General features: G+C 42.4%; 1 protein-coding gene across 1 annotated transcript in view; it reads right to left on the bottom strand.

Annotated features, from left to right (window-relative positions):
- Positions 1-507: 507 nt before the first annotated feature.
- Positions 508-21,979, bottom strand: part of Gk5 (glycerol kinase 5) — a 70,993-nt gene continuing 49,521 nt past the window's right edge. Inside the window, exons 12-16 of the mRNA XM_052717209.1 lie at positions 15,778-15,872; positions 13,673-13,776; positions 11,049-11,108; positions 9,707-9,840; positions 508-6,369 (exon numbers count right to left, since the gene is read on the bottom strand). Coding sequence (XP_052573169.1) covers positions 6,221-6,369; positions 9,707-9,840; positions 11,049-11,108; positions 13,673-13,776; positions 15,778-15,872 — 542 coding nt within the window. The 3' untranslated portion in view covers positions 508-6,220. The remainder of the gene's footprint in view (positions 6,370-9,706; positions 9,841-11,048; positions 11,109-13,672; positions 13,777-15,777; positions 15,873-21,979) is intronic.

Genomic DNA, 21,979 nt, shown 5'->3' with positions numbered 1-21,979 from the left:
GAGCTCTACCACTGAGCTACACCCCTAGTTACTCTGTGACTTGCTAGGTAGCAGAGGCTGGCCTTGAGCACCTGGCCTTTCGGATCCCACCTCACAAATGCTGGGATTCTAGGTGTATGATACCAGACCTAGTTTATGCAGTACTGGAGAGAGAGAGCAAGCCCAGAGCTCCAGGAATTCAAGGGAAGCGCTGTGCCAACAGGCACAACCCGTCTGGGATTGTTCTCACTGTGCAGAAACCGGAGTAGGGAGCAGTGTCCAATAAAAATGTTCAAGTGAAATAAAAACTAAATCTATACATTAAAACAGATAAAAAATATTCTGGAGAGATAGCTCAGTTGGTAAAGAGTTCAAGGCCAGCCTGGTCTACAGACCCAGTTCCAGAACAGCCTTCAAGGTTTCTACACAGAGAAACTCTGTCTCAGAAAAACAGCAACAACCAAACCAAACCAACCAACCAACCAAACAAGGATGTCTTAAACAAAAACCCCATATGCATACGAAGTGTTTCTATTGCTGTGTTCATCTTCAATTTTATTAAAGATCTTTAAAATGGTTTATGACAGTCTCAATAACTACTTAATAAAACTGACATACATAGCAGTAACAGAGAAATAAAATCATGACACTGATACATACATAAGAATTCAAATCTATACTTATTCATCTTTCCTAATTAATTTTCCACAAAATCATTCGGAACCTTTACACAGATCATACTGTTTTTCACAGAGTTAGAAGCATGATGAATGCTCTACACGAAGTGTGTGCTGGGACACACTACAGGACAGCTAACGTTGCCTTGGAAACCTTGTTTTTTTTTTCACAGTGTGAGCCCCACACTACAAGCACAGAAGTAACAGCCCTTCTGCTAGGCACATCATAAGACGTTGCTCAAGATGCCGTAACCATTTTGCCTTAAAAGACCTGAAAAATCCTACTTAATGGCTTCTGAAGTCTGACTTCCTTTTTTAAAAGTTTTTAAAGACACAGCTCATTTAGCAAACAATTCAATTGGCAAACGGACAAAGTTATGAACAGAGATTTAAAAGATGATGGCGAGCAGATGGCAAAAGGCACAGGAAATAATATTCAACATCACCAAATGCTGGTGAGAGAACATGGAGAGACCGGATCGCTCTCACACTGATGGCAGAAACATAAAACGGGACAGCCACTCAGCATAAAGACTCTATTCTTCTCTTTCCATTTTACAGTACTGGGGATCAAACCTAGGGCCCTGTGCACACTAGACCAGAGCTCTACCAAATAAGCTACCTCCTAACCTAAAAATCTAGATAACTATTGGGATTGCTAAAAAGCAATCCCAATAGTTATCTAGATATGAAAAAAAAATGCAAAGTGCAGAAAGGCTTTGAGAACAGAATAACAAAAGTTCTGAATCATCCCATTCTGAAGGCTCTTTCAGGCTTTCGATTCCCTAACAGGAGACTCTTAAAAGTTCAGGGTGTGTCTGAGACTTGTTATTCTTATTTAAAAAGGACAATCTAAATTTCCTAAAGGGATTAAGAATTGTTCAAGTGAGCCGGGCGGGTGGTGGCACACGCCTTTAATCCCAGTGCTAGGGATTTTGAGGCTAGCCTGGTCTACATAGTGAGTTCCCAGACAGCCAGAGCTACATAGTGAGAACCTGTCTCGAAAAATAAACAAACCAAACCGAACAACACCAAAAAACCAAAACCAAAACAAACCAAACAACTGGTCCCCAGTATGGATATTTTGCTACTTCTGAGGTTCCTTCCTATAGCGCCAGAATGTTGGGTACTCTTAAAATACAATGTTACTATCTGCAGTCAAATATATAAACCTGTGAATTAAAGTTTCAACTACACCTGAAAAAGTTAAAAGTAGCTGGGCATGCTTAGCATGCACCAGGCTCCAGGGTCAGTTCCCAGACCAGCAACAAAAAAGTTGCTATACCCACTACGGATGCATATCTCTATAAAAATATTTGAAAATACACAGATGTGATTTTTTTTACAATAAACATCATGACTCTAGTTGTAAATATCTTCCTTTCCAACAAGTATAAGATATTATCAATAAATGTAACATCGAAGAGAAACGTAAAGTAAGAATCCATCCATAAAGAAGAAGGCACAGTGTTAAGTTGGGGTGTGGCAGTGGAGAGCAAACATAGCTTCCGCTTCAGGAAGCATCCTATCTAGTGAAGGTTTGGAACAGTGATCTTTTCCTTGGTCAGAGAAGAAAGTGGAGCAAAGCCAGGCTTGGGGATTCCTGCCTGCAATGCCAGCGCCCAGGAGGCTGAGGCAGGAACACTGCCATGAGTTCCAGGTCAACCTGCACCACAGAGTAAGATCCTGTCGGAAAAATAGGGGTGAGGAGAGATCAAATCATAGATGATCTAGAATGTATCACTCACACCATGAGGCCAAATGTCCACTAATTATGGCCACACAGGAGTAGGACTGAGGTACTTTTGTCCACTAATTATGGCCACACAGGAGTAGGACTGAGGTACTTTTGTAAGTACTAGAGGAGAAGTATAGGCTGCGTGTAGGTCGGTAGCGAAGGGTTGACTGTCAGGCTCAGGGCTCTAGGTTTGGTCCCACTACAGAGGTGAGGACACAAACAAGGGAAGACAACTTTTTCTTCATTACCCAGCAAAACAGAAACTGTATTTTAGGATACTCCCTACTTTTCCATTGTTGTTAAAAGTTCATTGCCTACAAGAAAACAGGGCAGAGAACACTGGAAATGTTACTACAGTCACCAAATCTTCAGTTTTCTTCTAATGGCTCGTATCAGTGGCTCTCAACTGACAATGATTTTTACCTCCCAGGGTGGCTCATGTTGACATGCACTTGGAGCCATGTTCAACAGCAGAGGCCAAGGACACTGCCAAGCATATGTGTCCAGTGTAGCATCTCAAAGCAAAGACAGATGAAGTTCAAAATGTCAGTGTTGCAAGGTGTGGTGGCATGCACCTTTAATCCCAGAACTCAGGAGGCAGAGGCAAGCAGGCAGAGCTCTATGAGTGTGGGGACAGCCTGGTCTACATGGTGAGTTCCAGGATAGCCAGGGCTATATGGTTAAGACCTTGTCACAAAAACAAAGCAAAGATCAATGCTGACATTGAGAAACCATAATCACAGATGGATACTAGAGATTTGAAGATCAGAAAGTCAGAGTATAAAGCAGTTAGTACTGCTTTAAGATGGGCTACACCGTCCTTATTGAGTTGACTGGAGACCTCTTAAAATGCATGGTAGGTCTACAATGGGAAAAGAAAATATGCTAAGAAGTATTAGCATATTTCACTTTCAAAAGCAGATGACGGGACAATGTTCTTCAATTGTTTTTGATTAACAACTGTCTCTACAGCCACAAATGACCTAGTATTTCTGTTTTTACTTAAATCTTACAAGAATCATTAAGTTCTGTCATTAAAATATGGTCAGAAAGCCAAAAAGCAAAAGAATAGCTTCTAGATTCACAGAAGAAAAAAAAAAAGTAACTGATCTTTCAAGCGAAGCTCAATTCGGATGAGATATTAGTTGTCTTTCACATTATCTAAAGGATATTTATCCTTCTCTCTGTAGTTGTGTGGGAAGAGCACAGGGAAGAAATGAAAAACCTTTAGCAATTAACATCACAATTTAGTCTATCCTAATACAAAAGGTCAGAATTACTTCCTATGAAATCATACCTACCAGAAGAACCTATAAAATATTTAAATAAAGCAGCTTTCACATGATTGATGGGAAAACCTGTCACTGGTCACAAAGTTATGTAAGAAACGTTGTAGGAGAAAAAGAGTAAGCTATCTACATACGATCTGATTTGTTGCAGTAAACAAAAAATACTTCTAACAAAACCTACTTCCAAATCTTTTTTAGAGTTTTTATTTATTGTTATTACGGAGTGTGTGTGCACAGCACCATGCATACGTGGAGGTCATAAGAACACTCTGGAGTCGGTTTTCTTCTTCCACCTTTGCATGGTGGAAGTTCAGGGGCTGAACTCAGGTCGGCAAGCTTGTCTGACAAGCGCCTGTACCTGCTGAGCCATCCTGTTGGCTCTCGAACTGTTAATGCAGTTAATGATGCAATGTGTTTGCTACAATGTTTCCTTTAAGAAACTTTTTTTAAACAATTGAAGACACTGCGAGCCCAGGGAAACAATTTGCACGAAGTACAATGTAACTATTCATTCTAGTATAACTGACTCCCAAATGCACACATGATAGCAGCAGCAACATTCCTTCTAACAGCTGCTCCTTTAGTGACACAATTATGTAGTAGGTAGTTCTATAATGGTTGTGATATTGACCAAGATGGGAACAAGTTCATTCACTCTCAAACTCCAAATCCCCAGTGGAGAGAGGGGCAAGGGACACAGAAGAGGCTGGAGCACTGTCAACTGCCCCATGACAATTTTATACCCAGCCCAAGGCTTCTCTCAACGTTCATTGACACTGTTTCCAGCAACAAGGGTTCATTAGGGAGGACTGGCTCAGTGGTACCGTAACGGCAATCATTATCAAACACAAGGTCCATCACCTTGTCAGCCAGCCTCAGCTATCTCTCAGAGGTGAGCAGGACAGACAAACAGCAAAAGATACATCAATAAATAGCCCATGAAAGCAATTCTTAAGTTACCAATAAACTAGAGCACTTACAGTAAACTCTGATGCCAGGTATGGCACACTCCCACAATCCTAGCACCTCTAGAGACTGAGTCAAGAGGATCTGGTGTTTTAGGCCAGCCTGAGTTATATAATGAGACCTAGTTGCAAAACAAAATAGAAAACAAACAAAAGCCGGGCAGTGGTGGCGCACACCTTTAATCCCAGCACTCAGGAGGCAGAGAGAGGCAGGTAAATCTCTATGAGTTCGAGACCAGCCTGGTCTACACAGTGAGTTCCAGGACAGGCTCCAAAGCTACACAGAGAAACCCTGTCTCGAAAAATCCAAAACAAAAACAAAAACAAAAAAGACAACAACAAAAACTAATATTAATAATTTAAACTCTGTCAAGTAGGCACTTTTTAAAAAGGGACATTTATGCAATATTTCAACAAATAAAGAACTAGAAAGAAAGATGTACATTAACTACCTGCATTTTATAAAAATAGAATGTTACTCTGGAGACTAAGGCAGGAGGCTCAAGAGTTAGAAACCAGCATGAATTAGACAGCAGATCTTTCTTCAAACAAATTAAAACGGAAGGTTTTGTTTTGTTTTGTTTTTTAAAAAGACAGGGCCTCACTATGTCCCCCAGACTGCCTAGAACTCCCCACATTGCCCGGACAGGCTTCAAGCTCACACTCCTCCGTCTTCACGCTCCTCCCTTCTGTCTTCACGCTCCTCCCTTCCGTCTTCATGCTCCTCCGCCTTCAGCCTCTAACGTCCTGGATTCACAAACATTTGTCACCATCCCAGGCGCAGCAGCCTTTTCAGTCCACTAACTAAAATCCGTGCCTCCATGGATGAGTGCTCACCTAGGCATAATGGTGCACACGTAGAATCCCAGGACCTGAGAGGCTGAGGCAGGAGAATCTGAAGTTTCAAGCTAGTTCAGGCTACACAGGGACACCAAACCTTAGTAACAATAACAGAGGCTGCGCAGGAAGAATTAAGGGAGTGTCTTTACACACAAGGAAGGAAAGCGCTGACCACTGAGCTCACTTCAGAGTGGCACAAAGCTCAGATCTGTATATGTTACTTAAAAATTATGGCTTTATACAAAAAACGTTTTGTTTTCTCAATTATTCCTTTTTTAGCTATATGAATTTCAAATAGCCCACTTGATTTTAAACAAGAAAAGTTTTTCATAATTTTTAACAACGTGTGATGGTACTTGACCCAGAACGATTAGCTCTCTGAGGGTGAGTAACTATGACCTATGTGCCATTGACCCTGTATAAAAATGAGCAGGACTCATAACTATCAAAATGCAGTTGGGAGTGGAAAATGTCCTTTGGAAGTTGCTAGAAGAAAGAAGACACAATTTTGAGGTATCATTGCTGCCTTAAAACGTCACTAAGATTTGGATTTAAAAAGTAAGAAAATTTTCTTGGTGAGTTTTTAAAAAGAGCAACACTTTTTCTCTCCTCGTGAGGCTGGTTTTGAATGGTCTCGTCTCAGCCAGGGTCCTGTCGGTCATCCCTGAGCTCCTCCATCTGTCTGTCCATCCATCAGCCTGTCGTGTGGGGGTTTTTGTCAGCTCCTCAGTGTTAGGTCTTGTTATACCAATTCATGGAGCGTTTCACGGCTTTCACCCAGTTCTCCATGTTTACTTCATATTCCTGCCACTTCTTCTGGGGCTTGAAAACCATTTCGCTCTGCCGCAGCTTCTGCAGCTCTTCCTTGTCAGTCCAAAATCCTACAGATGGGGAAAAAAGAATCTCAGAAATTAAGGCAAATAACGAGTTCAGGAGACATATCCACAGTTTATGTGAGTTGTGCCAAGAAGAACAATTAGTATGGGAAAATGTAGATCAGAACACTTGTGGCTTTGGAAATGCATACACGACCAAATGGATACACTAGCGAATAGATACACCACGATTTTAAAAAATATTTTGCTTTTGAACTCTTAGCTTTATTTTTGAATGGCATTATATAACTTTTTGTTTGTACTGGGATTGAACAGAGAGCCTCACACACAACAGGCAAGTGTTCTCCCACCTCCCCCCCCAATTACACACACACACACACACACACACACATACACAAAACCCTCCTTCAGCTTTTTATTTTGTGACAGCATCTCACTAAATTACTCAGGCTGGCTTTGAACTTATGATCCTCCTGCCTCAGCCTCACCAGTGCAGGGAATGCAGGTATGAGCTACCACAAACAACTTGTATTTTCCTTTTATACAACAAAAATAAATGAAGATAAGATTGCCTTGAGGTAACTGGCAACTCAAATAGAATAATAACTTTATCTAAAATAAAGTTATTATAAGAATAGTAACTTCATCTAAAAGCCCAAAATGAGAAATGAATGTAATTTTGAAACAACAGTGTTTAATATTAAGTTATTTAAATTCTAATCCAAGATAAAATTATAGTTCTAGCATATATTGTTTTGCTGAAAAGAGGATTTTTAATTCATAATAAAAAGTGACAAAAGAAGCCAGGCGGTGGTGGTACACTGGTGGCACACGCCTTTAATCCCAGCACTCGGGAGGCAGAGCCTGGTCTACAGATCGAGATCCAGGAATGGCTCCAAAGCTATAAAGAGAAACCCTGTCTTGAAAAACAACAACAACAACAACAAAACCAAAACAAACAAACAAACAAACAAACAAAAGAACACATTTGTAACTGTATTATAGCCTCAAATGCTAAGATGTCTTGTCAGGAAGCTACTACTTAAGTACTCATTCATTTATTTGTTTATTTTGGATTTTCAAGACAAGGTTTCTCTGTACAGCCCTGGCTGTCCTAGATCACACTCTGTAGACCAGGCTAGCCTCAAACTCAGAGATTTGTCTTGCCCACTCCCCAGAGCTGGGATTAAAGATGTGTGCCAATATACCAGGCTCAACTTCAAGTATTTCTTTCTTTCTTTTTTTTCTTCTTCTTCTTCTCCTCCTCCTCCCTTTTTTTGTGGTTTTTCGAGACAGGGTTTCTCTGTGTAGTTTTGGTGTCTGTCCTGGAACTTGCTCTGTAGACCAGGCTGGCCTCGAACTCACAGAGATCCGCCTGCCTCTGCCTCCCGAGTGCTGGGATTAAAGGTGTGCGCCACCACTGCCTGGCTCATAAAGGGTTTTAAACAACTACTAATAGTTTTCATTTTTATATCAGTAAATAAATCTAGTCATGAAAATGAATGTTTTGTGTGTTTGGTAACTCATTTAATACCAGCCCTGAGAGGCTGAGACAAAAGGATTTTGAGTTTGAGGTCAGCCTAGATTACATGGCAAGATTGCCTATAGAGTAAATAAATAATATATATTTTTTAAAACTTTTATTTCTGGAACTTATTATTTATATTTAGGGTAAACATGTATAAGTGTGTCATTTTACTAAATATGTGTAGAACAGACCAGTTTCTAGGTAAATTTAGAAAACACAGAGGCTATCCATACTCTATATATTTCTAAGAGAGAAGCAAAAGTTTGGAATTAAATATAGATTTAATGACGTAGATAAAGCTCAAACCTCTTGAGTGTATTAATCAGAGTATTTGTGTGTCTTTGTGTGTGTGTGTGCATGTGTATTTATGTGTATGTGTCTCTGTGTGTGCATCTGTGTGTCTTTGTGTTTATGTATTTGTATCTTTGAGTGTGTGTATTTGTGTGTATTTATGTGTGTGTGTGTCTTATTTTTTTATTTTTTAGGTTTTTTTCTAGACAGAGTTTCTCGTAGCTTTGGAGACTGTCCTGGAACTCACTCTAGCCCAGGCTGGCCTCGAACTCACAGAGATCCACCTGGATTTGCCTCCCAAGTGCTGGGATTAAAGGTGTGCACCATCACTGCCCAGCATGTGTGTGCCTTTGTGTGTGTGTATCTGTGTGTCTTTGTGTGTGTGTGTGTGTGTGTATTTATGTGTGTGTGTCTTTGTGTGTATCTGTGTGTATTTATGTGTCTTAGTGTGTATCTGTGTGTCTTTGTGTGTATCTGTGTGTATCTGTGTGTATTTATGTCTTTGTGTGTGTGTGTGTGTGTGTGTGTGTGTGTGTGTGTGTGTGTGTGTGCTTACACGCATGTGCATCTCTGTGCCTGGGTCTCACTGTGGAGCCCAGCAGCACCCCTCTTTCCCTCCACAGCAGTGCTTTCCTTTGGAAAAGTCTCTTCATCTCACAGCCTCTTGTCTCTGGAACCACCCACTTCTCACTCTCCCCCACCCTGCTCTGTTAGTCGCCAGGCCACAGCTGCCTCTTCCGGAACTTCTACCCCAGTGGCTTCCCACCATCAGTCTCCGCTGGGTTTATCACAGATCTGACTCGGGCTGCATCTGCCTGATCCCACCAGAGATCAGGGACCGTGGCTTTCATTTCTTGATTCCCAGCAGTGACTGTCTTATAGAAGACACTCAACAAAAGCTGTAAGTAAAGGAACGGCCGATTTCCAAAACGACAATGGGTCTAGGGGCAAACACCCTCAAACTCTACACTGCAATGCATCTGATCTCTTTTTAACAATGTCACAGCTTCTGGGCCTCAAGGTTCACCCCAGGCGCTATCTGGTAACCCTTGCCTGCTTCAGGAGTATCCTGTTAGGTTGGGTTAGCTACAATTTCCTCTCAGCACTAACATTTCCTTTCAGTTCATTTTCACCTCTTGGTCCTGACCCTGCCCTCTGGCTCTACATTTTCACTTTTCCTTGTAGTGTCCACCACAAGGGGTAACTATGGTGGTTTCCACACTTCAAGAGACCCCCCTGAACAACACCCATCTTAAGGTTCTTTTCTTTAATATTGTACACTGAGAAAGTTCATCCTAAGACCATCCCTTGCTGGAGACCAAAGCAGCTGACCCTGAAATGCCCTCACTTCACAGTTCTTCTAGGTAGTAAAGTTAGGACGGTTAGGCTGACACACCCAAGGGGGTCAGAGGACAACTGGTGAGCCAGAAGTCTATGTACAATCCCCTGTGTGCATACACACGCCTTCCGGACGCTCTCTCTAGTTCTGTGACTGCAGAGGAGCAGTGCTATTGCAGAAACAGCTCCCAAGAAAGCGCTCACTTTTACAAAGACCACACGTACCAACAGCAAGGCCAGCCAGGGTGGCCGCGCCCAAGCAGGACATGTCGAAGTGGGCTGGTCTGTCTATCCTCTCATTAATCAAGTCTGAAGTCATCTGCATAACAAAACCGTTGTTACAGACTCCTCCGTCTGCCCTGTGGGAAGCAAGATAGGGCAGGTGAGCAACTGGAAGAGCATGAACTGTTTTTATGTGGGTTACCACAGTATGAAGTTAGCGTCTGGGGGAGCCACGCCAGGGCTTTACAGGTACTAAGTAAGCAGGTACCACTGAGCTGCGTCTCCAACCCATCCACGCTTTTATTAGTATAGTAGGAAGGTTTTTGTTTGGTTTTGGTTTTTCTGGTCCTGGAACTCGCTTTGTAGACCAGGCACATTTTTATTATTGCCTAGCACTGAACTTATGACAAGATCTTTACAACAGAAACAGAAAATGAAGCCCAGGTTGGCCTGTACTCAGTAGCACAAACTCCTGATTCTCCTGTCCCTGACTCCCAAGTGACTCCAGGTCCTCCTGTCCCTGCCTCAGAGTGCTGGGATCTGGCATATGCCATCAGGACTGGTTTATAGGATCTTACTGAGTAATCTTCAAAATTTTCCTTTTTATTCTTAATTAAATTTGCTCGTTGAGAATCTCACACATGTACATAATTCATACTAACTACGTCACCCCAACCCTCTCCCATCTCTCCACTATCTGTCTATCCACCCCTCCCTACAATCTTTCTTCTCATGTTCATGTCTATTAGTCTTATTCTGTGACCCACTGAGTTTAACCGGGGCCATCTGTGTGGCCATGGCTCTGGAGCTGTCTGTCTGTTGGTGTGTGGTGGACTCAGTGTGTGTGCAACTCAAGTCACCAATGTCCCTTTCCTGGTAAATACTATCCTTTATCCAGGTCACCGCTTTTACATCTCTCATTTGTTTTGGTACCAGTTCAAAATTATGACAAGTAAAATAAGGTAAAACAATTTGATGCTTCCACACCAAAAAGATAGCTACAACACAATAGTGAAATGTTAATGATTTCTATATAATATACATACTTGACAGGATCCCCTGAAATTTCATATTGTGTTACAGTCTCAATAATCCAAAACTAGCATTTTTCTCTCCACATCGCTATGACCAACAATTTTATTGCTGAAGAAGTAGACATAAGCTTTGGAAGTCAAGAAAAAATGAAGATAAATAACAGCTATTGCTTTTTTTTTTTCTTAATTTCTACTTTGATTGTTTCGTAGTGCCGGGGCTGAAAACCATGAGAATGTTCAATCACTGAACTAACTCATCAGGCTGATTTTGTAGCTCCTAACTGGACCTGTTATAAACAAGACTTACATACCGGATATTCGTGACCGGGATCCGGATTTCCTTCTGCATCATGTCGTATAACTGTTTGTTCCTAGTCAAAGACAAGATAGCGATTGAGAGCGTACTCACGTCATAATTCTGTATTTCACTCTGAAGTTTCAAACAAATATCAACTACGGTTTTATTTACTTAACTTGATAAAAGATGCAAAAGAAACTACTGAAGAAATACTGGCCAACTGGACACCGATAAACCTGACGTGCATCCTCCCGTGGTCCACCTTCATGTACAATAGTGCAATCTTTACTCGACAACTAGGTTTAAATTATTGCCAGTCTATAAAGGAGCATTTCAAGTGAGTATCTATTTAGTTGGTAGCCTTTACTATGATATACTCAAACAACATGTAAATGTACCAAATGTATCGTTTTGTATTCATAAAAAATTACTTTAAACAAAACAAACACTCCTTATTTATGACAATTTAATCATTTTCTGAAGATTTATTTAAGTGTATGGGAATTTTGCCTGCAGCTGAGTATGTGCACAATGCAAGCGAAGTGTCTGGGAGAGCCTCTGATGAGGAGGACATCAGATCCCCGGAACTGCAGTTAGAGATGGTCCCTGAGCTGCATTTGGGTCCTGGGAATCAAACCTGGATCCTGTGCAAGAGCAACCAGTGCTCTTACCCACTGAGATAGCCTACCAGTTCCCAGTTATTATTATATATTTTTTGTGAAACAGAGTCTCACCTTGTCAGTATTGCCTTGAACTCCTTCCCTGTGTAGCTAAGGCTGTCCCATACCTCCTGATCCTATTGCTTTTGCATCCCAAGGTTTCAGGATTATAGGCATGTGACCTCACACCTGCTGACAGTTCCTTTTTATAAATTTCTTTTTTGAAGACAAGATTTCATTATGTATCCCTGGCTGGCCTAGAATTCACTCTGTAGACCAGGTTGGCCTCAAACTCACAGAGATCCACCTGCCTCTGCCTCCCGAGTACTAGTTACTTTTCACATTGCAATGATAAAATAAGTAACAAAAAGAACCTTAAGGAAGGAAGGGGTAATGTACGGTCACAGTTGGAGGGCACAATCCATCATGACAGGAAGCTTGGGCAGTGGAGGTGTGAGGCAACTCCACAGTCAGGAAGCAGAGAGAAGTGCATACTGGCTCAGTTCAGTTAGAGAAGGTCTCCCTACTTTAGTTAACCTGCTCTGAGACATCCTCGTACACATGCCCAGAGATCGGTCTCCTGTGAGATTCTACATCATTTTAAGTTGACAATCGGTATTTACCATACACTACACTTGTCCAATATTCAAGAGACCAGGGAAACATACATAAAGAATAAATCTTATTATTCAGTCTTTGGGTGTAACAGACTGTTGTTAGTTTGAATTCTCCCTTTGAGAATTAGAGAGACAAAATTCAGACCCTCACATGCTCAAAGTACAAGCTCTATTCTGGGCTAAAGTCCCAGCCTGGGCTATCTTAAAAAATCATTCCGTTTTTAGGTATCAAATCTAAGTGGTACTGGTATTATCAAATAGAGCCACAAGAACAAATTATATCATGTATACCAGATACTGAATTGAGGGGCCAGAGAGGTGGCTCAGTGGTTAAAAAACTTGCTGATCTTCCAGGAGACCTGGATTCAAGTCCCAGGACCCAAATGGAGGCTCACAATAGTTTGTAAGTCCGGTTCCAGGGGAATCTGACACCCTCTTCTGGCTTCTGTAGGCACCAGGAATGTATATGATGCATAGACAGAGATTAAGACAGGACATCCATGCACATAAAATAAAATTTAGATTTTCTAAAAAAATAAAATAAAAATTTAAAACCATGCACACACACACTACATTGAAGGCATAAGTTTAATGATTTAATTAAAATTAGGAGTGTCAGCAAGGTGGCCCAGCAGGTAAAGGTCCTTGCCACCGACCCTGGGGACCTCAGTGAGGTTCCTAGAAGCCATAGAAAGGTGGAAGGAGAGAGCTGACTCCACAGCGTTAGTTGTCTTTTGGCCTCCACATGTGTGCTATGGTGCACACACACATCTACCCAAACACACAAACAAATAATAAGTCATAAAATAAACATTCTGAAATAAACAAAATGAAGTAAAGTCTCTCTTTCATTTTATAAAATGAAGTTGCTCACAGGTGTAATTTCAGTACTAGGTACCCCAAACGAGAGGATTGCCATGATTTTGAAGCCAGCCTGGGCTGCAAGAAGAGTTCCAGGCTAGCCTGAACAGTATGATACCCTGTCTCAAAAAAACAAAAACAAAAACAAACAAACAAAAAAAGAAACTATCAAGAGCTGGAGGGATGGCTCAGTGTTGAAGAGCACTGACTGCTCTTGCAGAGGATCTGGGTTCAGTTCCCAGCACCCACATAGCAGCTCATATCTGTCTGTAACTCCAATTCCAGGGGATCTGACAGATGTTCTGGCCTCTGAGGACTTCTACATGAATGCAGCACATATCATACATATATTCAAGTGCTTCACATATACACACAAAATTAAAGAAATACATATATTTGTAAAGAATCCTTCCACCAGAAAAGAAGATTTCAGTTTGGCAACAAATCTAAAGGAAATGACATAGTACGAAGGCAGCAGAGGGAGTTCCGGCACCTTTTACCTGAAAGCTATTGACTCCAGGATTGCTCGGACGAGATGGTATTTACTGGTGGAATGTTTCAATCCCATAAAAGAGGCACACGCACAGGGATCATTTAATGGGGCCTGAAGTAAGAGACAAAAAGAACATCATTTACGTTTTAAATTACATCTACAGGCTCGATGTATATCATAAAACACAGCCAAGCTAGAAGATGTTCATTTTAATAATTTAAAGTAAATTACAATCCAAAGAGCTGATTAAACAAGGTAACTATTTATTTTATTTATTTTGAGGCACAGTCTCACCATGTAGCCCCAACTGTCCTGGAACTCATTATGTAGACTAGGCTATCCTCAAACTGACAGAAACCCACCTGCTTCTGCCTCCCCAGTGCTGAGATCAAAGGTGTGTGCCAACATACTTGGCGGTTGTCCTTTGGTAGGGTTCTCATACAGGCCAATCTGGTCTTGATTCACCATGTAGGCAAAGCCAGCCTTGAACCCCTGATCCTGCTTCCGCCTTACAAATGCTGAGTTTACAGGCTTGAGCCACCACCTTGAGATTTTCAGATTTTTTTTTTAATTTTTATGTATGGCTTATGTTCTTGTGGATATATGCCACATGTGCAGGTAGCTGTAAACGCCAGAAGGGGGCACTAGATCCCCTGGAGCTGGAGTTACAGACTGTGGTGAACTGGGAAGTAACTACTGGACCTTTGGAAGAGCAGCAAGCTGAATCCCCACACTCGCCCCTTTTAAATTGTAGAGTCTATTATTTCAGAGATATGTGAGGTGATGAGAGGTCATAGAGATGCTGTCAAAACAAACACTATAAAATCCTCAGCACAGTTTTCCCTCAATCCTACAGGCATGCACCACCACACCCTGCAATATTGGAGATCAAGTCAGGACTTAATGTATTCTAGACAAGTGCTTTATTAATAGAGCTACATTTGACTTCCCCAGCCCTGAAAAAAATTATTTACAGGAGTTGCGTTTTTTTTTTTTTTGTTTGTTTTGTTTTTTTTGTTTTTTTGTTTTTTTTGAGACAGGGTTTCTCTGTGTAGCCCTGGCTGTCCTGGATCTCGGCTCTGTAGACCAGGCTGGCTTCGAACTCACAGAAGTGCTGGGATTAAAGGCATGTGCAACCACTGCTCAGTTAATTTTGTTCTTAATTCTTTTTTTTTTTGATATAGCTATTTATTATAAGTGCTAGAGATGGTTGAGAGCCACCATGTGGTTGCTGGGAGTTGAACTCAGGACCTCTGGAAGAACAGTCAGAGGTCTTAACCACTGAGCCATCTCTCCAGCCCTGTTCTTAATTCTATACTGAAAACTTTTCCTAAGTCTTTGTGATCACATTCTAAGTCAGAGGCAAGCACAACTCTGTTAATTAAATACAAAGTTAATTATTTCAAAGCCAGGCCTTTTACTGGGTTCACTTGTGATCAGGCAAAGTAACCAATACTCTACCATAAAAGTTGAAAAGAAAGGTTGATTTTTGGAAAAAAGCTAAGGAAACCTATAGATACACTTCAGAACATATACACAGGTATGTGTGTGTCCCATGATGTCATTATCCTTTTCTCTTTCTCTCCTTTTTGTTTTCTTTTGAGAAAGGGCCTCTCTATGTCATCCTGGCTGGCCTTGAGTTTACAGAGGTCTTCCTGCCTCTGCCTCTAAAGTGCTGGTGCTGGGATTAAAGTCGTGCACCACCAGGGCCAGTGACATCATTTTTCTAATTCTCAAGAGTATACGGTCTTTAAAGAATACCCATTTGCTGATACACACTGCCCAACAACTCCACAGTGCCTATTTATAACACAACCCTAGGCCATATTAAAAGTTCTCTGACTAACAGCTAACTTTTAGGTCCCACTTCAATAGAGCTGAAAGTTGACAGCAGCTGAATTCTGCCAGTGCAGCCGAACCATCAGGGGCTCAGTTAGAGAACACGGCTCGCTTACAGCATTTGTGCTCACGCAGCATAGTTTCTCCGTCCTAGAATGCACCTTTCATGTCAGTTCTGGTTATCCGTTCAGGTAACAGAGCCACAGCCATGTAATTCGGGGTGTGGCTGGAGGAGAAACTGTTTGCAAGTGCTGTAACTTTTTAAAAGAATACCTGTAATCCATTAAATGATGGAACAAAATAGACCCCTTCAGAATCTTCCAGACTCAGGGCCATTTTTTCAGTCTCAGCAGCATCTGTGAAAAGATCTGCAAAAACACAACACATGAACAACAATAAAACCCTAAAACAAAAGGAAGGGGTTGGGGAAGTTAGAGGGTCCCCACAAATTACGACCAGAATGTAAAAGCTCTTCATTTAAAAGGGTCAACACAAAAGGCATTCATCCTGTCTGACCTGTCACTGTGCGAAGGTTTACAGCAAAGGTTTACACAAGGGAGACGCTCCTAAAGGTCCTTTTAGATAAGTTCTGTACTTAGCAGGCCTTACTTTTTTCATTAAAGGTACTTGGGTAAGTTGAAGAATCCATGCTATGGGTTTTGTCTGTCTGTTTGTTGTTGTCGTTAATGTACATTATTCCCAACTGGACTTGGTGATGTATATCTGTAATCTTAGCATGGAAAGCTGAGGCAGGAGAACCCCCGTAGATTCAAGGCTAGCCTGGGCTACACAGGAAGATCCTGTCTCAAAAGCAACAAACAAAAGATTATTTTCCTTTGGCTGGCAGTATAGCTCAGTGGTACAGTGAGTGGGTACCTCAGTGTGTTTAATATGTAGTAGGCTACGGGTTCGAGTCTCAGCACACACACACAAAACCAACAACAAAAAAGATTCACAGATAAGAGACAGCCCAGTTTTTTTGACACAGGAATCCTCTATCCTATACAAGCTTATTTTACTTGAGCCGATGGGATCCACTTAATCAAGTGAAAAAAACTTCTCATTTAGTGAGTTCAATAAGGAGCAGTAATAGACTAAAGGTCACTCCTTTACAAAACAAGCAAACGAAAGCAATCGGCCTTCATTCATTCATGTTTTTACTGAGGTGTATGACATATGGAGGAAAATGTCCAAATTCAGGAGACTGAGACAGGAGGATTGAGAGTTCAGGGCATCTTCAGCTATATATCAAATTCAAAGCCAGCCAGGGCTACAAAAGTCCCTGGGGGGAGGGGGGGGAGAAAAGGAGAACACACAAGTATAAGGCACAGAGCTTTAATCCCAGCAGAGGCAGGCAGGTCTCTGAATTCAAGGATAGCCTGGTCTACAGAGTGAGTTCTGGGACAACCAAGGCTAGACAGACAGAGAGAAGCCTTGTTAAAAAAAAGTACAAGATTGATCAAATTCTTTTGTCTAGTGCTGTGGACAAAAGACCCAGGGTCAGCCGGGCGGTGGTGGCACACGCCTTTAATCCCAGCACTTGGGAGGCAGAGCCAGGCGGATCTCCGTGAGTTCGAGGCCAGCCTGGGCTACCAAGTGAGTTCCAGGAGAGGCGCAAAGCTACACAGAGAAACCCTGTCTCGAAAAACCAAAAAAAAAAAAGACCCAGGGTCTTGTGCATGGTAAGCTGCTGTGGAATAATACTTCTGTTCACTGTGAAGATGTGTTGCTCTCGTTGTTAATAAAAAGCTGATTGGCCAATGGCTAGGAAGGATTTTCTGGACAGAGAGAATGCTGGGAAGAAGGGCGGAGTCTGAGGAGATACCATGAGACTCAGAGCAAGCAGGATGGGAAGTAAGTACATGAGGTAACAAGCCTTGGAAAAGCACACAGATTAATAGAAATGGGTTCATTTAAGTTATAAGAGCTACCTAAAAACAAGCCTAAGCTATTGGCTGAGCATTTATAATTAATATCAAGTCCCTGTGTGGTTATTCGCGGAGCGGCTGGCGGGACAGAAAAGTGGCGTACAGTAAGCAAGCACCGACTCACTGAGGTACACCCCAGCCTCCACAAGAGCTTGCACAGTATAAACACACCTAGGGGACCCACACCTAGATGGAGACAAATCTCTCTTGTTTAACACCGTGCCTATGAGAGGCACTCATCTCACCACAGGTGTTTGTAATCTACTTATTCTCACATGACACAAAATTTCAGTGTGAGATTACATAACTCACAAGTCCATTCGATGAGAATATGGGGAGTTTCTGGCGTTTGGCCATGCTGAACGGTTGTGTGCACTCTTTTCAGTGGAAGTGACTGACATTTTTCTGTTTATTAATGCCAATGAATGAATAGCTAATTAAAGGAGCTTCACATTTACAACTAGCTTTGGCAAGACAGCTGAACAACTATTTAAAGTGGTTGTATTAGTTTAAGATTCCTCCTGGTTGGCTCAAGATTTCCAGTGACTTCATCTTCTTCCCAGTAATTATCATCACCATTTTTTCATTTTAGCTATTTTGGTGGTTTCCATGACAGTCTGAGTCTCACTTCCCTTGATCCTCTGTGAACAATGCAGGCTTTTTTGTTTTTTTAAACAGGGTCTCATGTAGCCCAGGCTGCCCTAAAACTTGGTATGTAGCCAAGGATGGTCTTGAATAACTACTCATCCTGCTTCGATTCCCCATCTACTGGGATTACAACCATGTACTATTATACTGTTTTGTTTTAGTTTGAGATACATAGTTTCATGTAGCCCAGGTTGGCCTAGAACTCTCCTGTGATACCAGGGATGACCCTGAATCCCTGACTTCCTGCTTCTAACTCTCCACTCCTGGGATCACAGGCACACACTACCATACTCAATTTATGCAGTTCTGGGGTGAACCTTAGGTAAATGCTCTACCAACTGAGCTACACTGCCTGTCTGAAGTAACTTTTAAATGAGAAAGGGGCAGAGTTTATGTGAAAAAGCTCAGTCATCCGTCAAGTATCATGCTGTCATTTCAGCCCTTAACTGAAGTGGCTTTATTTCACTTTTAGGTTTGGTACACTAAGAAGAGCTGGTTCGTTACACTAAAGAAAGACAATGTTGAAACAAGTTCATAAAAGCCATTTGCAGTTGAGTATGCAGCCCAGTGGTATAGTGCCCCACCGAGAACATGCAAGGTTTGCTAACACTGCAATCAGTCCGTCAGTAGAACACCTACAAACTTTACTCAATATGACAGGTATCAGATCTAGTAAGTCAAAACATCCAAATGACAAATCCAAATACTTCTGGTATTTCAAAACCACATGTTTAAAGAAATTTACTTGGGGGCTGGAGAGATGGCTCAGCAGTTAAGAGCACTGACTGTTCTTCCAGAGGATCTGGGTTCAATTCCCAGCACCCACATGGTGGCTCACAACCACCTGTAATGAGATCTGGTACCCTCTTCTGGCTTGCAAGGACACGTTCAGGCAGAACACTGCATACATAATAAATAAATAAATCTTTAAAAAAAAAAGAAATTTACTTGGGATGGAGGCAGGGGAACTAAGGTCATTCCCAGCTACAGAGTAAGTTCAAGATCAGCCTAGGCTACATAAGACCCTTTCTCAACCTCTCAACTCCCCTAAATCTAACCTTCAGAAAAATGAGGCGGTAAAATGGTTTAGCAGGTAAGCCCACCTGCTACCAAGTCTGATGACCTGAGTTTGGTCCCCAGAAGCCACACAGTGGAAAGAGAGAACCAACTCTCCCATGGTGTCCTCTTCCTCCACTGCGGCGTGTTAGCATTCCTGCACACATACAATAAATAAATAAGTGGAAAAACACATACCTAATAGCTGGACATGGTGGTCCATGCCCAAAATCCTAGCATTTAGGAGGTAAAGACAAGGGACCCAGGAGTCCAAGGCCAGCTTCAACTACGGAGAAAATTGAAGGATAACCTGGACTACAAAAGAATTGTATCCAAAAAAAAGGATCATTTTTAATTTTTATAATCAAGATAAGACATGCAAAATCAAAACTAGACAGCTGGCTGGGTATTTTAATTCCAGCACTAGAGAACTCACTCTCTGTGTGTTCAAGGCCAGTCTTGGCAACATGGTGAGACCCCCGTCTTAAAAAACAAAACCATAAAACCCTAGACAGCTAGCCGCATAGGCGACAAAAAAGCAGAATAAAAAGGTGCTCACTTAGTCACATTCTTCGCGGCTTGTTCCACTCTTGCTTGAAGAATTTCTCTAAATAATCTTGAACTGTCCTCCACTGGGCTTTCTGGTGAAGCTTTCCCATTAAGCAGCCTCCACACTCTGCTCTGTGTCTTCCACCGAATGCATTTAAGAATTCTGCGTGGAATTCGAGGCAAAGCTATCTGTGGACTCTGAGAACAGGCTGCAGGCAGGTGGGAAGACACAAAGAGCCACCAGACTGCCAGTCAGTTTCCTGTCTTATTTTCTCTGGTGTCTCCTGGCCTAGACCAGGACAGTCTGAAACTATCAAGAGCTTCTAGCATGGCAAGCAGGAGATGATAGGGGTTCTCTTGGTCATGTTGGGGAGCTCTACTTTTCACTCTTAGAGATTTTTTTTTCCTTTTTCTCAGGTCCAACCTCCTATGGTAACAGCAACCGCAATCTCTTACAGCCCAGAGAGTCTGAGTACAGGGGAGGGCAGGGCACACCCACCCCAGGCAGCCCTATGTCTGGAACACACACAGCAGCAATCTTAACAAAAATTCAGGATGAGGGCTGGGGAGATGGCTCGGTGGGTAAGTGTGCTAGCTCTGCCCGCATGGGGACCCAAGTTCAAATACGCTGGACCCATATAAAAACTGGCCCTGGTTTCACATGCCTGTAACTCTAGCATTGTGGGGGCGGGGCTCACTGAGCAGCCACCCTAGCTAAACGGGTGAGCTCTGCCTTCAGAGAAGAGACCCTGCCTTAAAGAAATAAACCAGGGCTGGAGAGATGGCTCAGCAGTCAAGGGCACACTGGCTGCTCTTCCAGAGGCCCCAGGTTTGATGCCCAGCACCCACGTCATGGCTGACAACCATCTGTATTTTTAGTTCCAGGGCATCCATTGCCTCTTCTGGCCTCAGAGGACACCAGGCATGCACATGATGCGCAGATGTACACGCAAGCAAAACATTCACACAGATTAAATAAGCAAATCTTTTTTTTTTTTTTTTAATTAGGAGAAGAAATAAAAGCAAGACAGAAGGACATACTTGAAGTTCTCGCTGGCCTCAGCACACACACACAAGTATGTAACACACACACACACACACTAAAAAAATTAAAATTTTTTTTTTTAAACAAGACAGGGTCTTACTATGTAACCCTGGCTATCCTGGAACTCACTATGTAGACCAGGCTAGATTTGAACTCACAGAGATCCATCTGCCTATGCCTCCCCAGTGCTGGGATTAAAGGTGTGCACCACTATGCCTGCCATAAAATTAAAAATATTTTTTTATAGTATGGCTTTCAGTTTGTTTGTTTACTTATTTATTTATTTATTGTTTTTTTCAAGACAGGTTTTCTCTGTGTTGTTTTTTGGTGCCTGTTCTGGATCTCACTCTGTAGACCAGGCTGGCCTTGAACTCACAGAGATCCACCTGCCTCTGTCTCCTGGGATTAAAGGCATGCGCCACCATGGCTGGGCTAAAGGCTGTTTACTAATGAGAGACAGACATGGAATGGATTGGTGGGATGGGAGGTGGGAAGGAACTGGAAAGCGTTAAGGGAGAGTGTTAGGTCTCAAACCTGGGACAAATGTTCCTATTTAACATATCAAAGCGGACTCTGGCCACCAGCCTCCACGCTGTGACAAAGTCCTGACTCCTCAGCACTTTTCCTTGGGCCCCTACCCTGAACTCTCCAGCTCTAAGCTTCACTGCTCCCACCCCACCCCATAACTGCTCTGCCCTGTGTAACCTCAGCCATTTTGGCTGTATGGCTCCTCACTTCTCTCTCTCCTCTCCTCTCCTCTCCTCTCCTCTCCTCTCCTCTCCTCTCCTCTCCTCTCCTCTCCTCTCCTCTCCTCTCGTCTCCTCTTCTCTTCTCCTCTCATGGCCCAGTTCAGTCTGGACCCTTCTAGATGCCTCTGGTTGTACTCTCCCTTTTATCTACAATAAGCTTTCTCCTCAACCCCTACCTAGGAGAGGTCAAGTTCTCATTTTTTTCATTCAAGGGAAAACCGTAATCAGGATATATTATGTAAGGGGAAAAGACAAAACCAAAAAACAAAACCAAGAAACTATCTTCAATGAAAGGGAAAAAGGGGGGGGGGGAAGGTCAGGTCAAGGGCACACAGAAGAGGCTTCCCCTTTCTTCCTTTCCTCTCTTATCCCTCTTGCCAAGTAGACAGAAGTAATTACAGAATGTGTGCAGCAGCGGGAGACTAAAACACACTGCCCAGCCAGAACTCCAGGGCGCAGCCCCTGCCAAACTGTCAGGGAGATCGCTGAAAGAAAGATTG

The sequence above is a fragment of the Peromyscus californicus genome, unplaced genomic scaffold (assembly GCF_007827085.1).
Source record: "Peromyscus californicus insignis strain IS unplaced genomic scaffold, ASM782708v3 Scaffold_11__1_contigs__length_118956290, whole genome shotgun sequence".
Classification (NCBI taxonomy): domain Eukaryota; kingdom Metazoa; phylum Chordata; class Mammalia; order Rodentia; family Cricetidae; genus Peromyscus; species Peromyscus californicus.
This window is presented reverse-complemented; position numbering and strand designations above follow the sequence as displayed.